Here is a 20,214-nt window from a genome sequence, read left to right as displayed (position 1 = left end):
GGGTTATTTGAATCCACAGACTTTCTCTTCAAGAACTGCTGGAATATTGCCAAATGAAATAAAAGTGTTCTTAGCAGATCTGATCAGTGGTAAACCAAATCTATTTCCATAGTGGTAGAAAAGTGGGAGTTGATGCAATTTTGCTAAGTCAGATTGCAAATAGGATTGCAGATGCCTCTTCTGACTCTAAATGTTGCAATATGCTTTCTGGATTTTGTAGTGTTTGATGATTACATGAGGTTTTCATGTTTGCAAGCCTGAGTGTTTTGATTGAGATAATGCTTCTGCAGTATACGGGTGCCTTTTGGAATGATGTTGGAATGTCCTTGGCATAATGTCCGAGTAAGGAAATTTTACTAATGACTTCCAAGCATATAGTGATGATCTTCTGAGCAAGGATTTCCAACCATAGGAATGACTCGTACATATCTCCAATAGAAAAAGAACACATGTTTTAATATTACCTATGTCATCTTGACATTAGGGAATTCATGTAACTTGACACATGCCACAGTGGTACATTGGTCTGTCTTTTACCTTTCAGTATTATTTCTATCAAATTATTCTCAAAAACTTTTGGAACTATATGTTTAAATATTCAAAATCCTGAATGGGGTGAACATGGGTTAAATCTCTCCTTATCTCAGGAGTAGTGTAGAGCAGCATGACTGAAAATATGGACTTCTAAGTTGGCTGGAATTGGCTTTTAGCCTATTTAGCTATTATTAGTTACATAAATTTGGTCATGCTACATACTTCTCTGAGAATCAATTTCTGTAAAATGGGAGTCGTAATACCTATTTCAGGGCACGTTGAGAAGATTCAGCTGGGTTAAGCATACAGACCATATAGCACATACTTGGGCACTTGGTAAGAATACAATAAATTTTAAATAGAAACAGCTTTTTCAAATCTAAGAAGAAACCACTTGTTTAATCCCATTTTATTTCTTCTTCCTGTAATATTCACAGTGATAAGCTCTGGCCTGGGAAAAAATTTTCCCCAGAGAGTAGATTCATTGAGTCAACAGCTGGCGCATGTGCAGTTTATTTTGGAAAGAGATCCTAGGGAATCAGAGCGGAGAACTGACAAGAGTGAAGTGGGGAAGAGAGAAATAGAAGGGCACGCAGCTGTAGGAACCTGGGCCCATGAAGCCTTCCAAGGACCATGAAAAATACCTGAGGGAAGCATTGGTCGGTCACCTGCTACTGTCTTTCATTATTTGAGTTTCAGTGGGGTATTAACACCCTCATATAGGTTTGTACTGTGTAAGTGACTTGTCTGTTGGTTCTAGCAGGTAACCAATATTAGCATTAGAGAATCCCAAGAACAGAAAGTGAAAGATAGAGAGCACAGCTGAGAGGTGCGATGATACTTACGCAATGCTAGTTGCTGCCGGAGGTGATGGTGGGCAGAGAATGTGAGGAGAGACAAAAGAAGTGTTTCACATGTGATTCTTCACAGAAGTCATGTGCTACCAATGACCCTAGAGACTTGAGAGCAAGTCAGTCCCAGGTACTTCCGTTACAAAGCCAACCATCTGAAGGACAATGGCTTAAATCAGCAGTCCCCAACCTTTTTGTCACCAGGGACTAGTTTCACAGAAGACAATTTTTCCACAGAGGGGGTAGGGGGGCTGGTTTCAGGATGATTCAAGCGCATTACATTAATTGTGCAGTTAAACCTCTCTGCTAATGATAGTCTGTATTTGCAGCTGCTCCCCAGCACTAGCATCACCACTTCAGCTCCACCTCAGATCATCAGGCATTAGATTCTCATTAGGAGCTGCAACCTAGAACCCTTCATGTGCAGTGTGCAGCAGTGTTTGTGCTCCTATGAGAATCTAACGCAGCTGCAGATCTGCCAGGAGATGGAGCATATGTGGTGATGTGAGCGATGGGGAATGGCTGTAAATACCAATGGAGCTTCTGCTTGCCATTGCTCACCTCCTGCTGTGCGACCTGATGGGGGGCGGGGAGGGGGGTGGGGACTCCAGGCTCAAATAATTCCCTATATAGTAAAGTCCAATGTTTGTTTTTTTTTGTTTTTTTTTTCTTTTTTTTTTTAACTTCAGCTCATTATGGGGGTACAAAAGTTCAGGTTATATATATTGCCCATGTCCCCCATCCCCCCAAGTCTGAGCTTCAAGCATGTCCATTCCCTAGACAGTGCACATCACACTCATCATGTAGGTATGCACCCATCCCCTCCCCCTACCCCCGTCCCCCCCAGTCAGAACTTCAAGCGTGTCCATTCTCCAGGCCATGCGCATCGCACTCATCAAGTAGGTATACACCCATCCTTTCCCCCCAGCCCCCACCTCTGTCCGATACCCAATTGGTGTTATTCCCAAATGTGCACTCAGGGAAACCAGTTTGCTGGTGAGTACATGTGGTGCTTATTTTTCCATTCTTGGGAGACTTCACTTAATAGAATGGGTTCCAGCTCTCTCCAGGAGAACCAAAGAAGTCACCTCATTATAGTAGATCTACAACTGGCACCTGCAAACCCCCTCAGTAGTGATTTCTATACTAAAAACTTAAGTTTTTAAAAAACACATTTTCAGGGTGAGCTGAGATTCATGTTTTAAAGTGTTCCATTTTCTCACCTCTACCAGGAAACTCAAATAGAGCCATGTAGCCTTCTTACGTTCTAATTGATGAGTTGGAGACCTTCTTAATGGAGGCAATGAAAATGCAAAATCATTTTTCTCTTTCAAAATACTTTAAAAAATTATGTGTTTCTCTCTGTGGATAATTTAATGCTGCTTACCTGTTTTATTACAGAATTTTAATGTATCATCTTAATTTTTTTCCTTAACATTAAGGGAAAAATTACACTTGGAGAGCTTGTTTTTGGAGTCTTAGGAAACTCTAGAAATGTGTAATTATGTGTGAAATGATGGGATTATGAACAGGGGCAAATGTATAAAGGGAAAAATCCAGTTACATGATTCTTTTAATAATTGGTGAGTATGTGTTGGTGAGCGCTTCCTTTATCAAAAATGGCCCAGTCATTAAAACAACCACAGAGGTGAAAATTGTCCACCTTCCTGCTAAACACTATGCTTGCATTTGAGGTCTATTTAGCCTTTAAGGTGAAAGTGGGTTCCAGACAAATGTCTTTCACATTAGAAATTGTATTAAATTAATTGAAAAATAGATAAACATTGATAATAATAAAACAGGAGAAAGGAAGAACAGTAAAAGGTAAATACTTTTTAAATGTTACTCAAATAGACATTCAATAAAACCACATCTTTCAGACAACATAATCATTTGCATCATAAAAAACTCTAGTGGTTCAAATTTAAAATATTGATTAAAAAGCTTCAGTTGGACTTCAAATCAGCCTAAAAAGAAAATTTCCATCTTAATAAAATAGGCAAAACTTTCCTTTTAAAATTACAACTTATTTTGTTAAAAAATGTGTTTAATATTCTTGAAAAAGACCTAAAATGGGTCCTTCAGAAGAGAAAGCCTTTCCCATTTTAAATTGAATCCAATGGAGCAGTGAAGACACAATTCCAAAGCATCCAGAAGAAAAGTGGAATCACAATCAATAATTTACATGTTTGCAAATACCCAGAATTCTGGGCTGATCCTTCAACCAAACAGAAGAGTGACTGAGTGATTCCTTGACATTTTAAAATTTCCTCCTGATGTCCTGATGTCATGATAATCCAGTTTGTCCTAAGGACTTCTTTTAAAGCCACAAAAACACAGTTTACTGCCTAGATTTATCTGAACTTCGAAGCTTGGATACAGACTTTTAGATATCTTCTGGAAGATTCCTTAAGTGAAGTGAGAAAATACCCTTTGACTTTATTCACCAAAGTTAATGTTCTCATGACTTAAATTGACTTCATACAGCCAAGTTTATTTTATACTCTCAGTTACTACTGCAAGTCAACACAGCCCAGGAATTGATGCATTTTGTGCCTTCAATTCAAATTAAATAGCAAACACTGCTGTTTGTGAACTTTTTGGCCAATGAATAAAAAATATTTCATTTCTAATTCTCACCAGAAGGATTTAAATTAAACAGTAACAGATGAATTGGGCAGGCATGGAATACTAAATAGAAACTGGCAAATGAAATAATCCAGCTCTTTGCTTTTACAATGAAAATGAGAATTGATTCTGCACTGAGAGATCGAAGTAAAAGGACCAAGTGTTTTTAAAAAAGCCTTCTCCACCAAAAGAGCAAAATAGCACTCAGTGGCATTGCATTGTTAACAAAATTTCTTTATCAGAAACTATAATTTAATATTTAAGTATCTAATTTACATGTGACAAGGTGTATCATATTCAAAAAATTAAATTGCAACTAGAAAACTATTAACCACTAAAAACAATACCAAACACAACCCAAACATTTATAGGAAAGCAATAGCTAGAATTTGAATTGGAAAAAATGTTTCATCATATTTGGCTCATTAAACAAAGCATCCATTATAGTCTGGAAAAAGAGCATCTCTTCTAATTCATCAAAAGTTTACCCTTTGTAGCATGAATAACATGTAAAGATAGTTTCATTGACTGTATATGCACACGTGTGTGTGTGTGTGTATATATATAGTGAGACATACACTCGTGTGTTCATTTAAAGATATTGTATCTACTGATAACTGGCTGAACTTTGGAAGGTGCTGAAATCCACATTTCTATATGTCCATTGACCCACTTAATGATGCCTTTTTAAAAACAGAAATTACATAAAATACTCTGTCTTTTATTAACTGAATATTTTCTTAAGCATAATAATAGACAATGAAAGAATTGCACTTATTGTAAAGGTACAGTAAAGTGTTAGATTGCAGTTCAGCCATAAAAGATCAGGGACTGTAGGACTGATAATAAGTTGTGCATTATATGCAAAGATGATGGTGACCAGTGAAATTAAAATGAGAGCAACTAGTTACAGAACAAACAGGGAGAGAACAGAAGAAAACATGCACTACTCCTACTTTTAATGCAAAACTAATTTCTCCCAGGAAACCAACCCTATGACTTTCCTTATGCAAAGAAACAGGTTCTGCACCCTTGGCAACACAGTAGACTTGGACTTCTGTATTCAAATGCCAGTTCAGTGTCTCTGAGTGTGCTGTTCCAGTGTCATCTCCACAAGCTGCCTTGGAAATTCTGGAGCATCTACAATATTACAGTCTCTTGCTTAGGTTTCATCGAGCCTCAATATTTCCATCAGTTCTGTATAAATAGGGTCCATTATTCATCTTCTTCTGGTTCCTGTGGTAACACATATATTTCTTCCTTTAAACAATCACTGAAGAATCTGAGGATTGTGCTGTAGAGATGATACTTGCTCTTCTCAGATACATTATGACCTTCATCTGGGTAGACCTAAGATATCGAGGGGAAAGAGGATACCAAGTTACCAAAGCAGATACTGTCCTTCAGCATTCATTCTTTTGGCCCTAACGGCATGGGAACTTTGAGAAACAATATCTAATCAAAATCTCATCTCATTCAACTCTGAGTTCTTTATGTTAAACTTTTAAAAAATTATAATTATGTCAATATTTGAGAAAAAATATATTTTGTGTGTTTAAATTAAGATTTGTTGGCCAAATAAAGTAGATGTTTCCATGCTTATGTTCACTATGATGGCCTTAACATTGCCCTCAGTTTGACTAAACTTTAGACAGTTTCTTCCTATCGGCCCTTGACCTCTTCCCGCCTCTTGCCAGTTTTACAAACCAGACATGTATTTCTCAAGGACAAGGGGACGATCGGCTGGAAATGCAAACACTGAAGGAGGAAGCACTCCCATCTCCCAGTCTCTTTGGGAGAATAAGGGCGTCGGTCCAAGTTCTAAAATTACCTCCAGTCATGAAGATACAAGAAAATTTACGTTTCCTTTGGGTATGGCCAATTATTAAATACAGCTGCTTTACGATTCCCCCAACCCCAGATCTTAAAAAACTTTCAAGCTCTTCGTTTCCACAGTTGAGTTCAGTCTCTCTGCCCTGTTGCAATGGTCTTGAATAAAGTCTCCCTTGCCTGTTTAACACTGCCTGGTGCCATTTTTATTTTTCCAATGTCCTTTCCAATAAAAATAACATCATTGATTTTTCTAAAATACAAATATTATCTCATCAATTTCTGGGTGGAAAGTTTTTAAATGGTGCCTCATTGTCCTCTGAGTAAAGCCCCATTCTCCTCAACATTGCTTATGGCATGATCTGCCATTTATTTATCTTTATCGTCTTTCATTGTCCTAACCCTGGTACTGTGTGTTTTAAATAGGTCAAAGCACTTTTGGATATTCCAAACGCTGAGAGATTAAAATGACCTTCTACGACTCCTCCATCACACTGAAAGTTCCTTGATAGTCCAAAGTATATCTTGCCACCCACCTAGTGGAGTGACCACTAAGTCCTTAATGAATGTGTATAAAATGTGTGACTGTACAGATGTAGAAGGTAATTTAAATGGTGTTTTGTCCTCTCCACTTTTCTTGTAATGTTTCCCCCTCAAACACTTTTTTTTCCTCTCCTTATTTACAAGAAAAGTGATGGAAAGTGAAGAAAAGACAAAAGGGACAAGAAGGGAAATAGAAAATTCTTCTTTTAAAAAAATTCAATATTAGTGATATGAATAAAAGTCTGAAGTAAATAGAACATTTTTGAAAGGGTTTATGCAATTCACTTGTAAAGCTTGAGCTGATCCACATTCTCAGCATAATTAAGAGCAAAGAACATAATTTTTGGTTCCTAAAAATATAGTAAAAAATAATACCATGGGGGATGGAGAAATACAGAAGCTGTGTTCTATATCTCACAAGCAAAAAACCAAGGAAAGGAAGCACCTTCTTCTGAAAAAGTGGCTTACCTGCATAGTGTAATTCACTCCAGCTTTTATTAGGTGCTTGATTAATTCTGCTGAATGCTGGAAATGAACTTTTGCTGCAAGAAATTAAATTATGATATTTAAAGGAAATACATTTTTTAGGATCAGAAACTTTTCCCATCACTTTTTTCAAGGAGATTAAGCATTTACTTTACATACATTGCACATTTAAAAGACTGATATCTGACTTTAACTAGAAAGCTTGTAAATATAATTCAAGTTTCACTCTGTTAAGAAAATAATCCAAAATAGGAGATAAGACTAAGGCCTACTTACTACATGGGATGGCATTTAGATTTACTTTATTGAATATCATTTATTATTCCTAATTGTGCACATATTTTATAACTTATAAAAATTTTAGCATGGTAAATGTCTTATCTGGGTTTTTTTTTTTTTTTTTTTTTTTTGAGACAGAGTCTCACTCTGTTGCCCAGGCTGGAGTGAGTGCCGTGGCGTCAGTCTAGCTCACAGCAACCTCAAACTCCTGGGCTTAAGCGATCCTACTGCCTCAGCCTCCCGAGTAGCTGGGACTACAGGCATGCGCCACCATGCCCGGCTAATTTTTTGTATATATATATTTTAGTTGTCCATATAATTTCTTTCTATTTTTAGTAGAGACGGGGTCTCACTCTTGCTCAGGCTGGTCTTGAACTCCTGACCTCGAGCGATCCACCCGCCTCGGCCTCCCAGAGTGCTAGGATTACAGGCGTGAGCCACCGCGCCCGGCCCTTATCTGGGTTTTAATGCAGCAAACCAGTTTTCTGTTCCTTCTGGAATTGCAAGGACCTACTATCCATTAGATACTGGCATTCTGCTTTATTATTTTAAATTAGAAAAGAATACCCCATGTCAAGAAAATCGAATGAAAATCTCATTATACAAGGGCTATTTAATGTAGGTTATACTGGTTATTTGTTTTCATCTATTTTCCTTCTGCCCGAACCTGAGGTCCAGACCTCTGAAATAAGCAGCAAAGGAACCCTGGTAGCTAGGAAGCCTCAGACCAGTCATTCAAATCTCTGTGCAGCAGTTTGCGTACATGCTGCCTGGGCTATTCATTTCTGGACTCTGTATATCTTCAAATTTCTATAAATAACTTTTAATCTAATATTTTGCAGCTGTCTTTGCAAAACTTGGGCAGCTTTATTCATAATTTAAGCTCCTTTGATTCTCTAATTCTATGATGCTGAATAAAAGAGGATAAAAAATTCCAAACAAATCATTTAAATCTTTTTTAAAAGACATTCAAGATCATCTTTCTATGATACTTAACAGGAAAATTACCGTGTCATCTCTAAAAAAGTAGAAATTGTTCTGTTAATGTAGGCTACTAGAAATGCTAATTAATCAGGGCAGTGGCAGAGGTAACATGATCCTTTATTTCTCTGTGTGGATTCGGCTGAAAAGATAAATGTACAAATGGATTTTCCAGCTGGATTTTTTTTCTGCTTAGTTTCTAGAGCAAAGCCTGTTGACATTTGCCATTTGTCTCTTTCCTATAACTGAATGAGGACATTAAAGGTCTGATTGGCTGAGTGAACTGATTTGCGGGTAATTTTCTCAGATACTATTAATAATGGCAGTGTTACAGTGTCAATGACTGATGACTTAGAATCCACCAGGCCCCCATGGGCTGTGTAGTGTGAGCATGTCCATGTGCACATGCGTGTGGTGTTTGGACGCGAGCACAGGTGCATTTCCTCCGAAGTGACCGAGGTGAACCTCTGCTTGCATTTTATCAGGTGGGTGAAGCACCAGGCCATGACTGAGTGAGTTAGATAAGAACAGCATGATTTACCTTTAGAGCTACAACATATTAACAGAAAAATCTGAAATAGCACTAATATATTATTCCGGGGGATGGCTAGGCATAAAATAATTTAACCTTGAATATAATTTATTCACATGACTGAGGCTTCAGCGCTCAGTGAATAAAAACCTCAATACCTGCATTCAAATCCCCTTTCTACTAATCAATCATGTGTATGCTTTTAGGCAAGTTATATCATTTCCTAATACTTAGTTCCCCGATCTGTTAAACAAGAAAAGTAATAGTTTTGTGAAGAACAAATAAGATAATATCAAATGTTTTTAGCACATTTTCTGACAGGTAATCAGTACTTAATAATTGCTATTTATTATTGTTAATAATGATATAGATATACACACAAACACACATACATATATGTATATGTAAGTCCTTAATACCTGAGAACCAAATTCTATTGTCCTTCAAAATTTTTATGCTCTTTTTCACCATGTTTCACCCAACTCTGGTATTGTATTATTTAAATTCTTTTTTATAGAGTTTTAATTTTATAATAGTTTTAGACTTTCAGAAAGTTACAAAGATTCTATAAAGATTCCTGTATATCCCTCCTCCAGTTTCCATTACTGTTAACATCTTACGTTATTATACACATTTGTCACAAACAAGAAACCAGTATTGGCATACTGCCATTAACTAGACCCACATTATTTGGGAACCACTAGTTTTGTTTTGTTTTTGTTTTTGTTTTCTTGTGTTTTCCTTCTGTTTCAGGGCTCCTCCAGTCAGGATACCACATTATATCGAGACATCATATCTTCTTAACCTCCTCTGGTCTGTGAAAGTTTTTCAGACTTTTTTTTTTTTTTTTTTTCTTAATAGCCTTAACAGTTTTGAGGAATACTGGGCAAGTATTTGATAGAATCTTCCTCATTTGGGTTTGTCTGATGTTTTTCTCATGGTTAGACTGGGGTTATGAATTTGGAGGCCTAAATCATAAAAGTAAAGAGCCATTATCACTACATCACAAGGGTATTTACTATTAACGTGACTTGTCACTGTTGATGTGAACCTTAATCACCTGGCTGAGGTGATGTCTGTTGAATTTCTTCATTGCAAAGTTCCCCTTTCTTTCCTTTTCCATACAGTACTCTTGAAGCAAATCATTAAGTGAAACCTATTCTAACGAGGAAGGAGGTGGTCTGCCTCCTGGTGGAGGGTATCTACATAAACTATTTGGAATTCTTGCTAAGGGAGATTTGTCTCTTCTTCCCCATTTATATATTAGCAGTGATCTAAGCTCTGATTTAACCACAGATCGACATGCTTGAAAGTTAAGTTGGAGAGATGATATACTCTTGGCTATTAAATCCTTTTAGTGATTTCCTTTATAAAATGGGCAAAAACACTGAGGCACGGTGGACCAATAAAAACAAGTTCAAAATTCAGGAAATACTGATTCAAGACTTTGACTTTCTTGGCTCACTTGCCAGGTAGACTTGTATATATCTGTTTCTTTCTTGAAATCGACTTTTCTCATCCATGAATAAAGCTATAAATAATCAGCCTTCTGTTGTAAGGTATCACAGAGGATAATAAAAATATGAATTCTTTGATCCCTAAAAGCTTCATGTAGACATAAAGCAACGTTATTTATTACTATTAATTTCAATCATATCTATCTCTAGTATTTAAAGTGATGAAAAAATGGGAGGTGATATGAAAGTGCCTTTTAAAAAAGTTTTTGTTTTAACTTCATTTAAGGAGGGTAACCTCACTAGAATTTCATGTCAGTGCTTGCATCTTTTGCTTCTGTTTTCCAAGCTGGTTTCTATTAATATTTGAGGTGTGCTGAATAACACAGTCTTATGTGGCTATTTAAATTAAAATTAATTAAAATTAACTTTTAAAAAATTCAGTTAGTCACACTAAACACGATATGGCCACAAGTGGCCAGGGGCTCCCATGCTCAATAACACTGATTAAATATTTTCTGTCCTCACAGAAGGTGTATACCCTGTATATCCCTCTTCCTGTTTCCATTATTGTTAACATCTTACGTTATTATGTACATTTGTCACAAGTAGGAAACCAGCATCGGACAATGCTGCTATCTGAGGCTCGTGGCCTCTTTTCCTCTTAGTTCTGGATTCCTTCTTCCCACTTCCTATCATGTATCTGATTCTCTGTGCCACCCTCCGCTCTCCAGAAGGTTTACAAGGCCCCTCGCAAGCAAGAAAGTCCTTAGATCTATTCCTTTGTCAAAGGTCAGACCCCAACAAACAGTAGCAGCAAGGACAATACTTACTGTCAGCAGTTCCATGAATTATTAATATGTTTTCTTCTTTTAAGCCATGAATATTATGTAGCACACTGGCTGCCTGTGAAGGCAAACAGAAACATCTGGATCTACAGATCTATCTAAAAAAGTAATTTGACTGAATTTTTAGAACAAAGCTACTCTAATTGTTATTTTTAAATTAGTTACCTGGTAAGTGCTTTCTTCCTTAGATGGCATGCCAAGGTATCTTTCGGAGAAAGCTGAGGCTGTGACCCAAGAAAACAGAAATTTAAGAATACTAAAACTAAAAACCATTTGACTTGCACAATTAATTATTTAATTTCTCACTTTCACATTTAATTGTCATGCTCCAGCAAAATTGATTGAATCATGGAAGTGATAAACAGCTCAAAACGGGCTCTAATAACACATGAGAAATGAGCTCAATCGAGCTCCTCTGCCTTGGGATTTGGTTTTCCACAAATCAGTACATTACATCAGGTCAGTCTGTACCAAGTACTCACCATACAACTTCAAGTCTGTGATAGGTGCAACCACGGATCCACATTTAAAAAGCTTTTCATCTGACTTTAAGATCATTGATGCAATATAGCCACCATACCCCTGGCCAAAAAAAAAAAAAAAAAAAGATTGTAACAATTATTTCTGGAGATATTTTTAGCTTTGGATCACTGGTAACGTACATCATATCAGAATGTTCCATAATGTCTGAAATTTGACAAAAGAGTATGATAAAATCACTTTGGGCAGATAAAAATTTTGAACATTTGTCTAAATTTTTATATAACAGGCTGTTTTAATAACCATAAGTAAAGTATAAAATTAATTATATGCCACCAAATGTCAAATATTTGCTCCATGATTTCAGACTATACAGCTGGGAACTGTCCCAAATAATTTTCAGCTAGGGAAATAAAGTACTTATTAACTCATTATGTCACTTTAAGCTAATTTGATATATATTTTATATATATTAAATATTTAATAAAATATTTAAATAATATGGATGGTTATTTATGTAGAATTAAGAAAGAAGAATAAAATATTATGTATCACCACAAATATAGATTCTTCTTTTAATTCCTGATAGGGCTCAGAACATGGCATCCTGATATGACTTTAGGAGGCCAGAATATGCCACCCCAATTCTGCCTACAGTGTATAGGATTATTTTGAGCTGGTTATTTTGAGAAACTGTAGACATAGGAGTAGCTCTGAAAACAAGGCTGGAGGTCGCCTTTTTGTAAGGGAAATCTACATCTATAAAGGAACTCTCCATTAGTAAAGGTCTCTCTCTCTCTCCTTCTCTCTCTCTCTGTCTCTCTCTCTCTCTGTCTCTGCACCAGAGAGAGAAGGATGACTAAATCTCCTGAGACTCCTAATCAGTGGAGAAGAATTGACTTAAGTCTGCACAACAAACCTTACCCTTGTTTTGCTTTTCCTGGCCATCTCTCTTAACAAGGCCTTTCCCAACACCCTCTTCCTCTGTTTCAGAGAATGACGGTATTTATATTTGATGTCTAAGATAGCTCTTTGAGATCTACTCTAGGAATTTAATCACTTCTTTGGGTTGCCTCCCATGTATAGAGGAGGTATACATGTTATTAAATTTTTACTTTTCTCTTGCTAATCTGTCACTTATTACAGAGTCCTAGCTAAGAACTCATGAAGGGTGGAGGAGGACATTATGTTTCCTGCCCTACATCCCGTACAACTTAACATTGGAAAGATATGAACTATAATGAATAATGTTGCTAGTTAGATGAATTGGATTATTGTTTAAATTTAATTTGAAAATACTCTCTTGAAATGTTTTTAAACTAATTTAATATAAATTCTTAAAAAAAAATCAAAATACCCAGTTTTCCTCTGTAGCCCATGATCTGACTAAAGAAGTTAGGCGGTAGATTTTAATAATTACAGTAATGCCAGACTAAGGAAATAACTTACTAAGTTATCTGTTTTAGAGATTAATTTTTAGCTATACTCTGAGCAATGTTCCTTGTGCTACTAGATAGCAGAATATCCTGGGAAGTATTAAAAAATATTAACACTTAGGCCTTAACCCCAGAAATTCTGATGCAATTGCCTCATTATGAAGTCTACTTTTGAAAGATTTTCAGAAAAACTCAAGTGTGATCTGATTTATAGTTTTCTTGCCATTTTCATTAAACTCTTGAAGTAAGAAATAAAGAATTTCATTTATGTTTATTTGGACCATCATTTAAAACTCGGCACATGACAGTTAATAACATAGTAGGACATTACTGAAATGACTGAGATAACATATTCCATTCTGGTACTGGAATATTAGCTAGTACTCAGAAGCTTGAGCAAAGCTTTTCCAACAATTAGAGATTAAGAGAAAGGTAGTTATCCTTTATAAATATAAACCACCACAAAGTGCTTTGCTCATTCTTATTGAGAGAGACAGAGAAAGTCTTAGTTCAGCATAATTTGGAAGTAGCAGGCTTAAATGTATTAACATATGGAAAGAAAGAAGTTTATATAAAAGGGTGGGGTGAGTCACTCAAAGCAAGAAAATAAATAGCTATACATTGAGAATCCCCTGTCTAAAATGCTTGTGACCAGACGTGTTTCGGATTTTAGATTCTTTTAAAAATTGTTTTTGGATTTTGGAATATTTGCCTAAACATAATGAAATATCTTGGGGATGAGAACCAAGTTTAAACACAAAACTCATTTATGCTCCTTATATAAACACATAGCTGATGCTATTTTTAGACAATATTTTTAATAATTTTATACATAAAACAAAAATTTTGACTGTTTTGACTACGACCTGTCACATGAGGTCAGTGGTGAAATTTTCCACTTATTGGCACATGTTGGAGCTCAAATGTTTTGGATTTTGGAGCATTTCAGATTTCAAATTTTTGGATTATTATAAAGCAAAAGTGGGGACAACCCTTGAAATTTCTGTCCCCAGAGAAATCATTTCCAGTATATTGTGTCTAGTTCTTTGTTGTGGAGAGAAAGGAGAGCAGGGTTTGCAGCTAAGAGGCTTCAACTATTTCCCACAGGCAAGACTGTCCCTGTGGTAAAGAATGCATCACACATCCTGATTGAAGCGTGTAACTTTTCTGGTTCTAATTCCATGATGGCCAAGCAAACTTGCAGCCAATTATGATCTGGTTGTTTACATAACCTCATTACCTTGACAGAATAGCTGAATATTACAAACATGAATATTTCATTCCACAGAACTGTATATCACATTTAAATAATCTAAACTAATAATTAGCATTATGTGGTTTTTGTTTTGTTTTGTTTTATTACCTCAGTTTCACATGTCTCTCAGAGCTTGATTATCTCCAGGAACCGAGAAGAACAATGCCTTCCAAAGGAAGGGACGACACTAGAACAATGCTTCTTAACTTGAAAGTTTATTCAAATAATTTGGGAATATAAAAAGCATATTCTTATTCAGCAGATCTGGGACCGTACTAAGATTTTGCATTTTTGACAAACTCTCAGGGGACTCATGGTGCTGGTTTGCATCTTGTATAACAAGTTCTTACAGCATAACCACATAACAAATGTTCCTACCAGAAACATCTTCCTAGTTCCAGCCAGCGTGCTCTAGACTAGTGGAGCTTTAACAAAAAGTACCAATGCCCTAGAAAACGATTCAGATGTGAAGATTGGGCAAGTAATGCAGCTCCCGCATTGAAGCCAGGGTTGTAAATCATTGCTGCTGCTCAAGGAGTTGTAGTTTACTATTTTTTTTCAATATGAAAAGTTAGGATTTAATGAAGTTAAATACTTTCTAAGACTTGATGATAATGAAAGCTGTTGAATAAAATTTTCCTTATAGCACTTAAAAATCAAATCCAAAATGTTGCTTTAATTTGATTTATTTCAGAGAAATATCTTCTATTTTTAAAAGAAAATCACCACTGGCAGGAATTAGAATAAATTACTTTTTAATTGCTCACCTTCCTCTCAACTATTTTATATTTATTCACTGAATGCAAAAGTAGATCATGAAAGAATTCTTGGAAAATATGTTCCAGAAGAGGGCAAGAATCAGATATTAGTTCTAGCTAGATGTAATGATGATGATTTTAATTTTCAAAACAACCCATATATCAGGTAGATTTAAGAATTGGGGATTATCATATGGCTAGTTAGAGGCTTTTTTATATTTGATTTAGATCAAAAACATTCAATAATTTGTGTAGGCTGCTCTGTTTCGATTGTACATTTTATTGATTTCCCAGTGACCATATTTTTCCATTCATTACAACTGTTTTGTCATTTCCATTTACTAAGCATTTTAGTGTCACTCATAAAATTTTTAAAAAGGCATGTTACTATTTTAAAATTTAATTCGGTGAACCTAAGGTATAAGAATGTTTCCAAGATATTTTCCTTCTTAGAAAACATATAGTCATGATGTAAGAAAACAAGTTCAATAAATAGAAGAACTTTGAGGGGCTGGAGGTGGGGTCTACAATATCATTTACTCAGGACTTATGTTTATGTTGGCCAACTGTTTTGAGATAATTATTAAATGACTTCATGAATATAATAAAAAAGATACATTGATGGAAGTGAAGAAAAAAGGAGGTTCTTCCTACAGCTGTACACTTGAGTGATTATTTCTGATCCACACCATTTGTGGTACACAATGAATTAATTTGAAATAAAAATTTCACAAATATGTGATGAATAATACAATTTAATTTCATTTTATTATTTTGCATTAAAACTATTAATTTGTTTAATATAATCACTTATATTTTATCACAATTTTTATAATACTGCTTGAAGAAGAATCTGCCTAAAGAAGAATTTTAATTCTTCATATTATGTATACCAAAAGCTTCAAACCTTAAAAGTGACTCAAGCTGGTCTCAAGCTCTGAGATCCCTCCCTCAACTGAAAAGATGCAAAATTCTAAATAATGAAAAATTACCTCCATAAGTAAAATTTTAAGAAGCTTCCATATTCAATCATATTTTTATACTTATTTTACATTCCCCAGATACCCATGTTTCTTGCCTCCTTACATTGCCTTGGTCTTACCTCAAACATGATCTCCTAGTGACACCTTTCCTGGCCTCTGATTTAAATTCGCCACTTTATCTCCTATCTTGGCACCCCTATTTGACTTTTCATTTTTCTGAATTAAACTATCGCCATCTGATATTTTATACATTTTACTAATTTTTTAATTTGTTTTTTATGTATCTCTCCTCACTGAACTACAAATTCAATAAAGAAAGATTTGTTTTTCCTGTTTTGTTATTGCTGTATATTTAGCATCTCAAAAAGTGCTCGGCATGTAGTACAAACTCAATAAATGTTTTTTGAATATATTAATTTTATTTCCCATTAATGCTGGCCTGGTAATCATAGTGGAAGTCAGTGTTAGGAAGGATGTTGATAGGATTTTTATTTTTGCCTCTTATTTTCAATTGATGTCATTAATTTTTAAAAAAAGATAGGCCAGAAAAATTTTCCAAGAGTTTTCTTGCCTTATGTATAACTGCTTAAAGAATAAAAATGGAAATTCATTAAATATTAAATCAGGATAGGTTAGGTTCTAAGGATAATTATTCAAATTAAAATAGTTTAAAGTCTTCAACAAGTCATACCAATAGTTATTGAGTAATTAAGACATGGTGAGTTAAAAAGCTAAATATGCTATTATTATAAGCTTCCATTATTCCAACAAATCAGTAAGAAAATAGCACTGAGAAAAAGATACTACTCACAATAAAAATTAAAACACACAAATAACAAGAAGTATCTAGAAATAAAAACAGCAGGAAAGAGATTTGGCCTATATAAAGAAAATCATAAAATTCTACTGCGATATATAAAAGAAGAATTAAATAAAAGAGGCATACTGTGCCTATTGTATGACTCAAATGAAAGCTACATCTTGTGACTATTTTAATTCTTCTCAAATTATTATAAACATTGTTTAATTAAGTTTTAATTAAAAATTCCAGCTGAATATTTTGGGAGAATTTGAAAAAGTAGAGATAATAGAAGAGATGAGCCAGGAATATTTTGAAAGAGAAAAGTAAAAAGTAGAAAATTGCTTTTTAAAGTATTAGAATACATTATTACGAAACATCTTATAATTAAAAGACTATAAGATTAGCATAAGAACAGACAGGCACTTTACACTAGAAATAAACCCAGGGATATTTTAGAATTTAACATTTAGTTGGCATCACTTTTTAGGATGTTAAGAGAGATTTAGTAAATCAGTGGAGCTAAGCAAACTGCCTATTTGAAACTAAATAAACAAATCCTCGCCATGCATTGCAAGTGCTGTCTGTGCCTCTTCTCCATCCAAACCAGACGTTTAGAGAAAACATAATACATACTCATTTAGCCTTTTGCTGGGAATGAGGCATGTAAAGAATAAAATCACTGAAAGAAATCACCAAAGAAACGGCTGGAAAAGATTTTGCCAAGTTTTAAAACTTCAGTTTTTGGACTTATTATTCAAAATATTTGAAGACAACCAACAAGCTGAGAAAATATGTGAACAGGGATTATTATCTTCAATGTTACTAAATCTCAATATGTCAATAAGAAAATAAATGCAAGGGTATGGCCCAGTGGCTCATGCCTGTAATCCCAGCACTTTGGGAGGCCAATGTGGCAGGATCCCTTGAGGCCAGGAGTTTAGTACCAGCCTTGATAACAGGAGACCCTGTCTCTATAAAAAATAAAAAATTAGCTGAGGGTGGTGGCACCTGCCTGTAGTTCCAGCTACACAGAAGGCTGAGGCAGGAGGATGGCTTGAGCCCCAGGAGTTTGAGGTTGTCATGAACTATGGTGATGCCACTGCACTCTAATCCAGGTAACAGGGGAAGACCCTGTCTTCTCAAAAATATTCTTCACTCATGCTGCCTTGAATAGTGAAGTTGAAACATAGCAGAACAAACTATCTAAACTGAAACACTATCTAACAGAGAAAAATGGGATTTTAAAAAATTTAATAGCATATTAGTGAGCTTAGGAAGAACTTAAAGTGGCCTAATATACATGTATTTACAATCCCTGAAGAAAGGGGTGGAAAAAATATTTGAAGAAATAATAACTGGAAATTTTCCAAATTAGATGAAAACACTAAGCCCAGATAGCCAAGAAACTCAATATAGCCAACAATAAAAAACATGAAGAAAACTACACCAAGGCATATCATAAGAAAACTGCTTAAAGTCAGTCATAAGAAGAAATTATTAGGAGCATCTAGAGAGAAAAGACACTTTATGCACAGAAAAACAAAGTTAAGAATGATGGCAGATTCATATTGAAAACAGTACAAATTAGAAGGCAGGACATAAATGTCTTTAAAGTACTAACAGAAAAAAATGTCCACGGAGAATTTTTGACCCAGGAAAAAAATCTCTAGAAGATTACAAAGTACAATAAAGAGACACTAGAGCTAAAAGAATTTATTGCTTGAAGACCCATAGCAAAAGATAATTTAAAGGATGTCTTTCTAGCAGAAGAAAAAGTGAAACTAGGTAGAAATCTGCATCTATGCAAAGAAATGAAGAACACTGGAATTGATAATCCCATGGGTAAATAAATAAACATTTAAACAATTTATTTAAATATCTTTAAAAATAAATGACTTTCAAAGGTAAAAATAATAATCTATTTGGGGATTTATAACATATATAGCATAAAATGTATGACAACCATGACATAAAGCTCAGGAATGAAGAAATGGAAAGATACCACTTTAAGGTTCTTATACTAGATACGAAGTGGGATAATATCACAGGAAAGTAACCGTGATTGATTAAAAGTATACATTTTGAGGCCTGAAGCAACCACCAAAATAATGCAAAAAAAGAGTTATAACTAACAAGAAAATAATGAAGCCAATGATTCCATTAATGATTCCATTAAAAAATTCTCTTTCAATAAAAAAGAGAGTAGGAAACAAATTTAAAGGAATATATTTAAAATGGAACAAATAGAAAGTAAATAGATGATAGACCTATTTTTTTCTTTCTTTTTTTACTTTACTTACTGGGATCCAGGTTCTATCTAGCAAGATGATAGATTTAAATGCAACAATATCAATGATCACATTAAAGGTAAAAGATTTTTAAAAATTACTTAAAATGCATAGGCAGATTTATTAAAAAGAGCAAGAGCCAACTCTTTGCTTCCTAAAAAGAACATACTTTAAACATAAATCCATAAAAAGTAAAAGAATGAAATAAGATATAACATGTTAATACTGATCAAAAGAAAGCTGGAGTGGTTGTATTAATATCTGACAAAATAAATTTCAAAGGCAATAATATAAACAGACATAAATAAGGCCATGCTTTACTGATAAAAGGACCAATTAATCAAGAGGGCATAAAAATCCTAAATATTTACATATTTAAATAATCAAAGAGCTTAGAAATACATGAAGTAAAAACTGACAGAATTGAAAGTAAGAAAAACCAAATAGACAATTATGGCTGTTAAATACAAACTATACAAGGTCATTTTTTTAATGCTTTTTTTTTTTTATTCTTATTTCAGCATAATGTGGGGGTACAAAAGTTTAGGTCATGTATATTGCCCTTCCCCCTCCACCCCCCTGAGTCAGAGCTTCAAATGTGTCCATCCCCTAGACAGTGCACATCGCACTCATTATGTATGTATACACCCCCCCATCTGCTCCCCCACCACATCTGCCCAACACCCGATCAATGTTATTCCTAAATGTGCTCTTAGGTGATGATCAGTGAAACCAATTTGATGGTGAATACATGTGATGCTTATTTCCCATTCATGGGATACTTCACTTAGTAGAATGGGTTCCAACTCTTTCCAGGAAAATACAAGAGGTGCTATATCACCATTGTTTCTTATAGCTGAGTAGTACTCCATGGTATACATATACAAGGTCATTTTTTTTAAACTAAGCTCCTCCACTAAGCCCCAATAGACCAGACTAAAAACCAAAATGAAGTCATGCATGCTGAGATTCCATGTCACCAAACAGAAACTGAGTTGTTACCTGACCTTTCTTGCAGAAACAGAAATCTTACACAATACATTCAATCAACTTGGCCTAATTGACATTTGTAGAATATTCTATGGGGTCACATTTAAGTAAAGTCTTTAAGGAACAGTTAAGGTTTGAACAGAAGTTTGAAAAAAGGATAAGATTTGGATATCTGGAGGAAAAGCGTATTTCACATCAGAGAAAGAACATGAGCTAAGTTCAAATGCCTTTGCAACAGCAAAAACAATTTAATAAA

At 34.8% G+C, this 20,214-nt stretch overlaps 1 protein-coding gene across 2 annotated transcripts in view; it reads right to left on the bottom strand.

Annotated features, from left to right (window-relative positions):
- Positions 1–2,816: 2,816 nt before the first annotated feature.
- DPP10 (dipeptidyl peptidase like 10) overlaps positions 2,817–20,214 on the bottom strand; it is a 636,385-nt gene continuing 618,987 nt past the window's right edge. Inside the window, exons 22-26 of one of the 2 annotated variants that reach the window (XM_069473429.1) lie at positions 11,449–11,548; positions 11,132–11,190; positions 10,952–11,024; positions 6,855–6,928; positions 2,817–5,363 (exon numbers count right to left, since the gene is read on the bottom strand). In XM_069473429.1, coding sequence (XP_069329530.1) covers positions 5,229–5,363; positions 6,855–6,928; positions 10,952–11,024; positions 11,132–11,190; positions 11,449–11,548 — 441 coding nt within the window. In that variant the 3' untranslated portion in view covers positions 2,817–5,228. The remainder of the gene's footprint in view (positions 5,364–6,854; positions 6,929–10,951; positions 11,025–11,131; positions 11,191–11,448; positions 11,549–20,214) is intronic. The other variant, XM_069473419.1, reaches the window with a different exon arrangement.

Source organism: Eulemur rufifrons, chromosome 1, assembly GCF_041146395.1.
Source record: "Eulemur rufifrons isolate Redbay chromosome 1, OSU_ERuf_1, whole genome shotgun sequence".
NCBI classification, from domain to species: domain Eukaryota; kingdom Metazoa; phylum Chordata; class Mammalia; order Primates; family Lemuridae; genus Eulemur; species Eulemur rufifrons.
The sequence above is the reverse complement of the archived record's forward strand: the minus strand, read 5'-3'. Positions and strand labels throughout refer to the sequence as shown.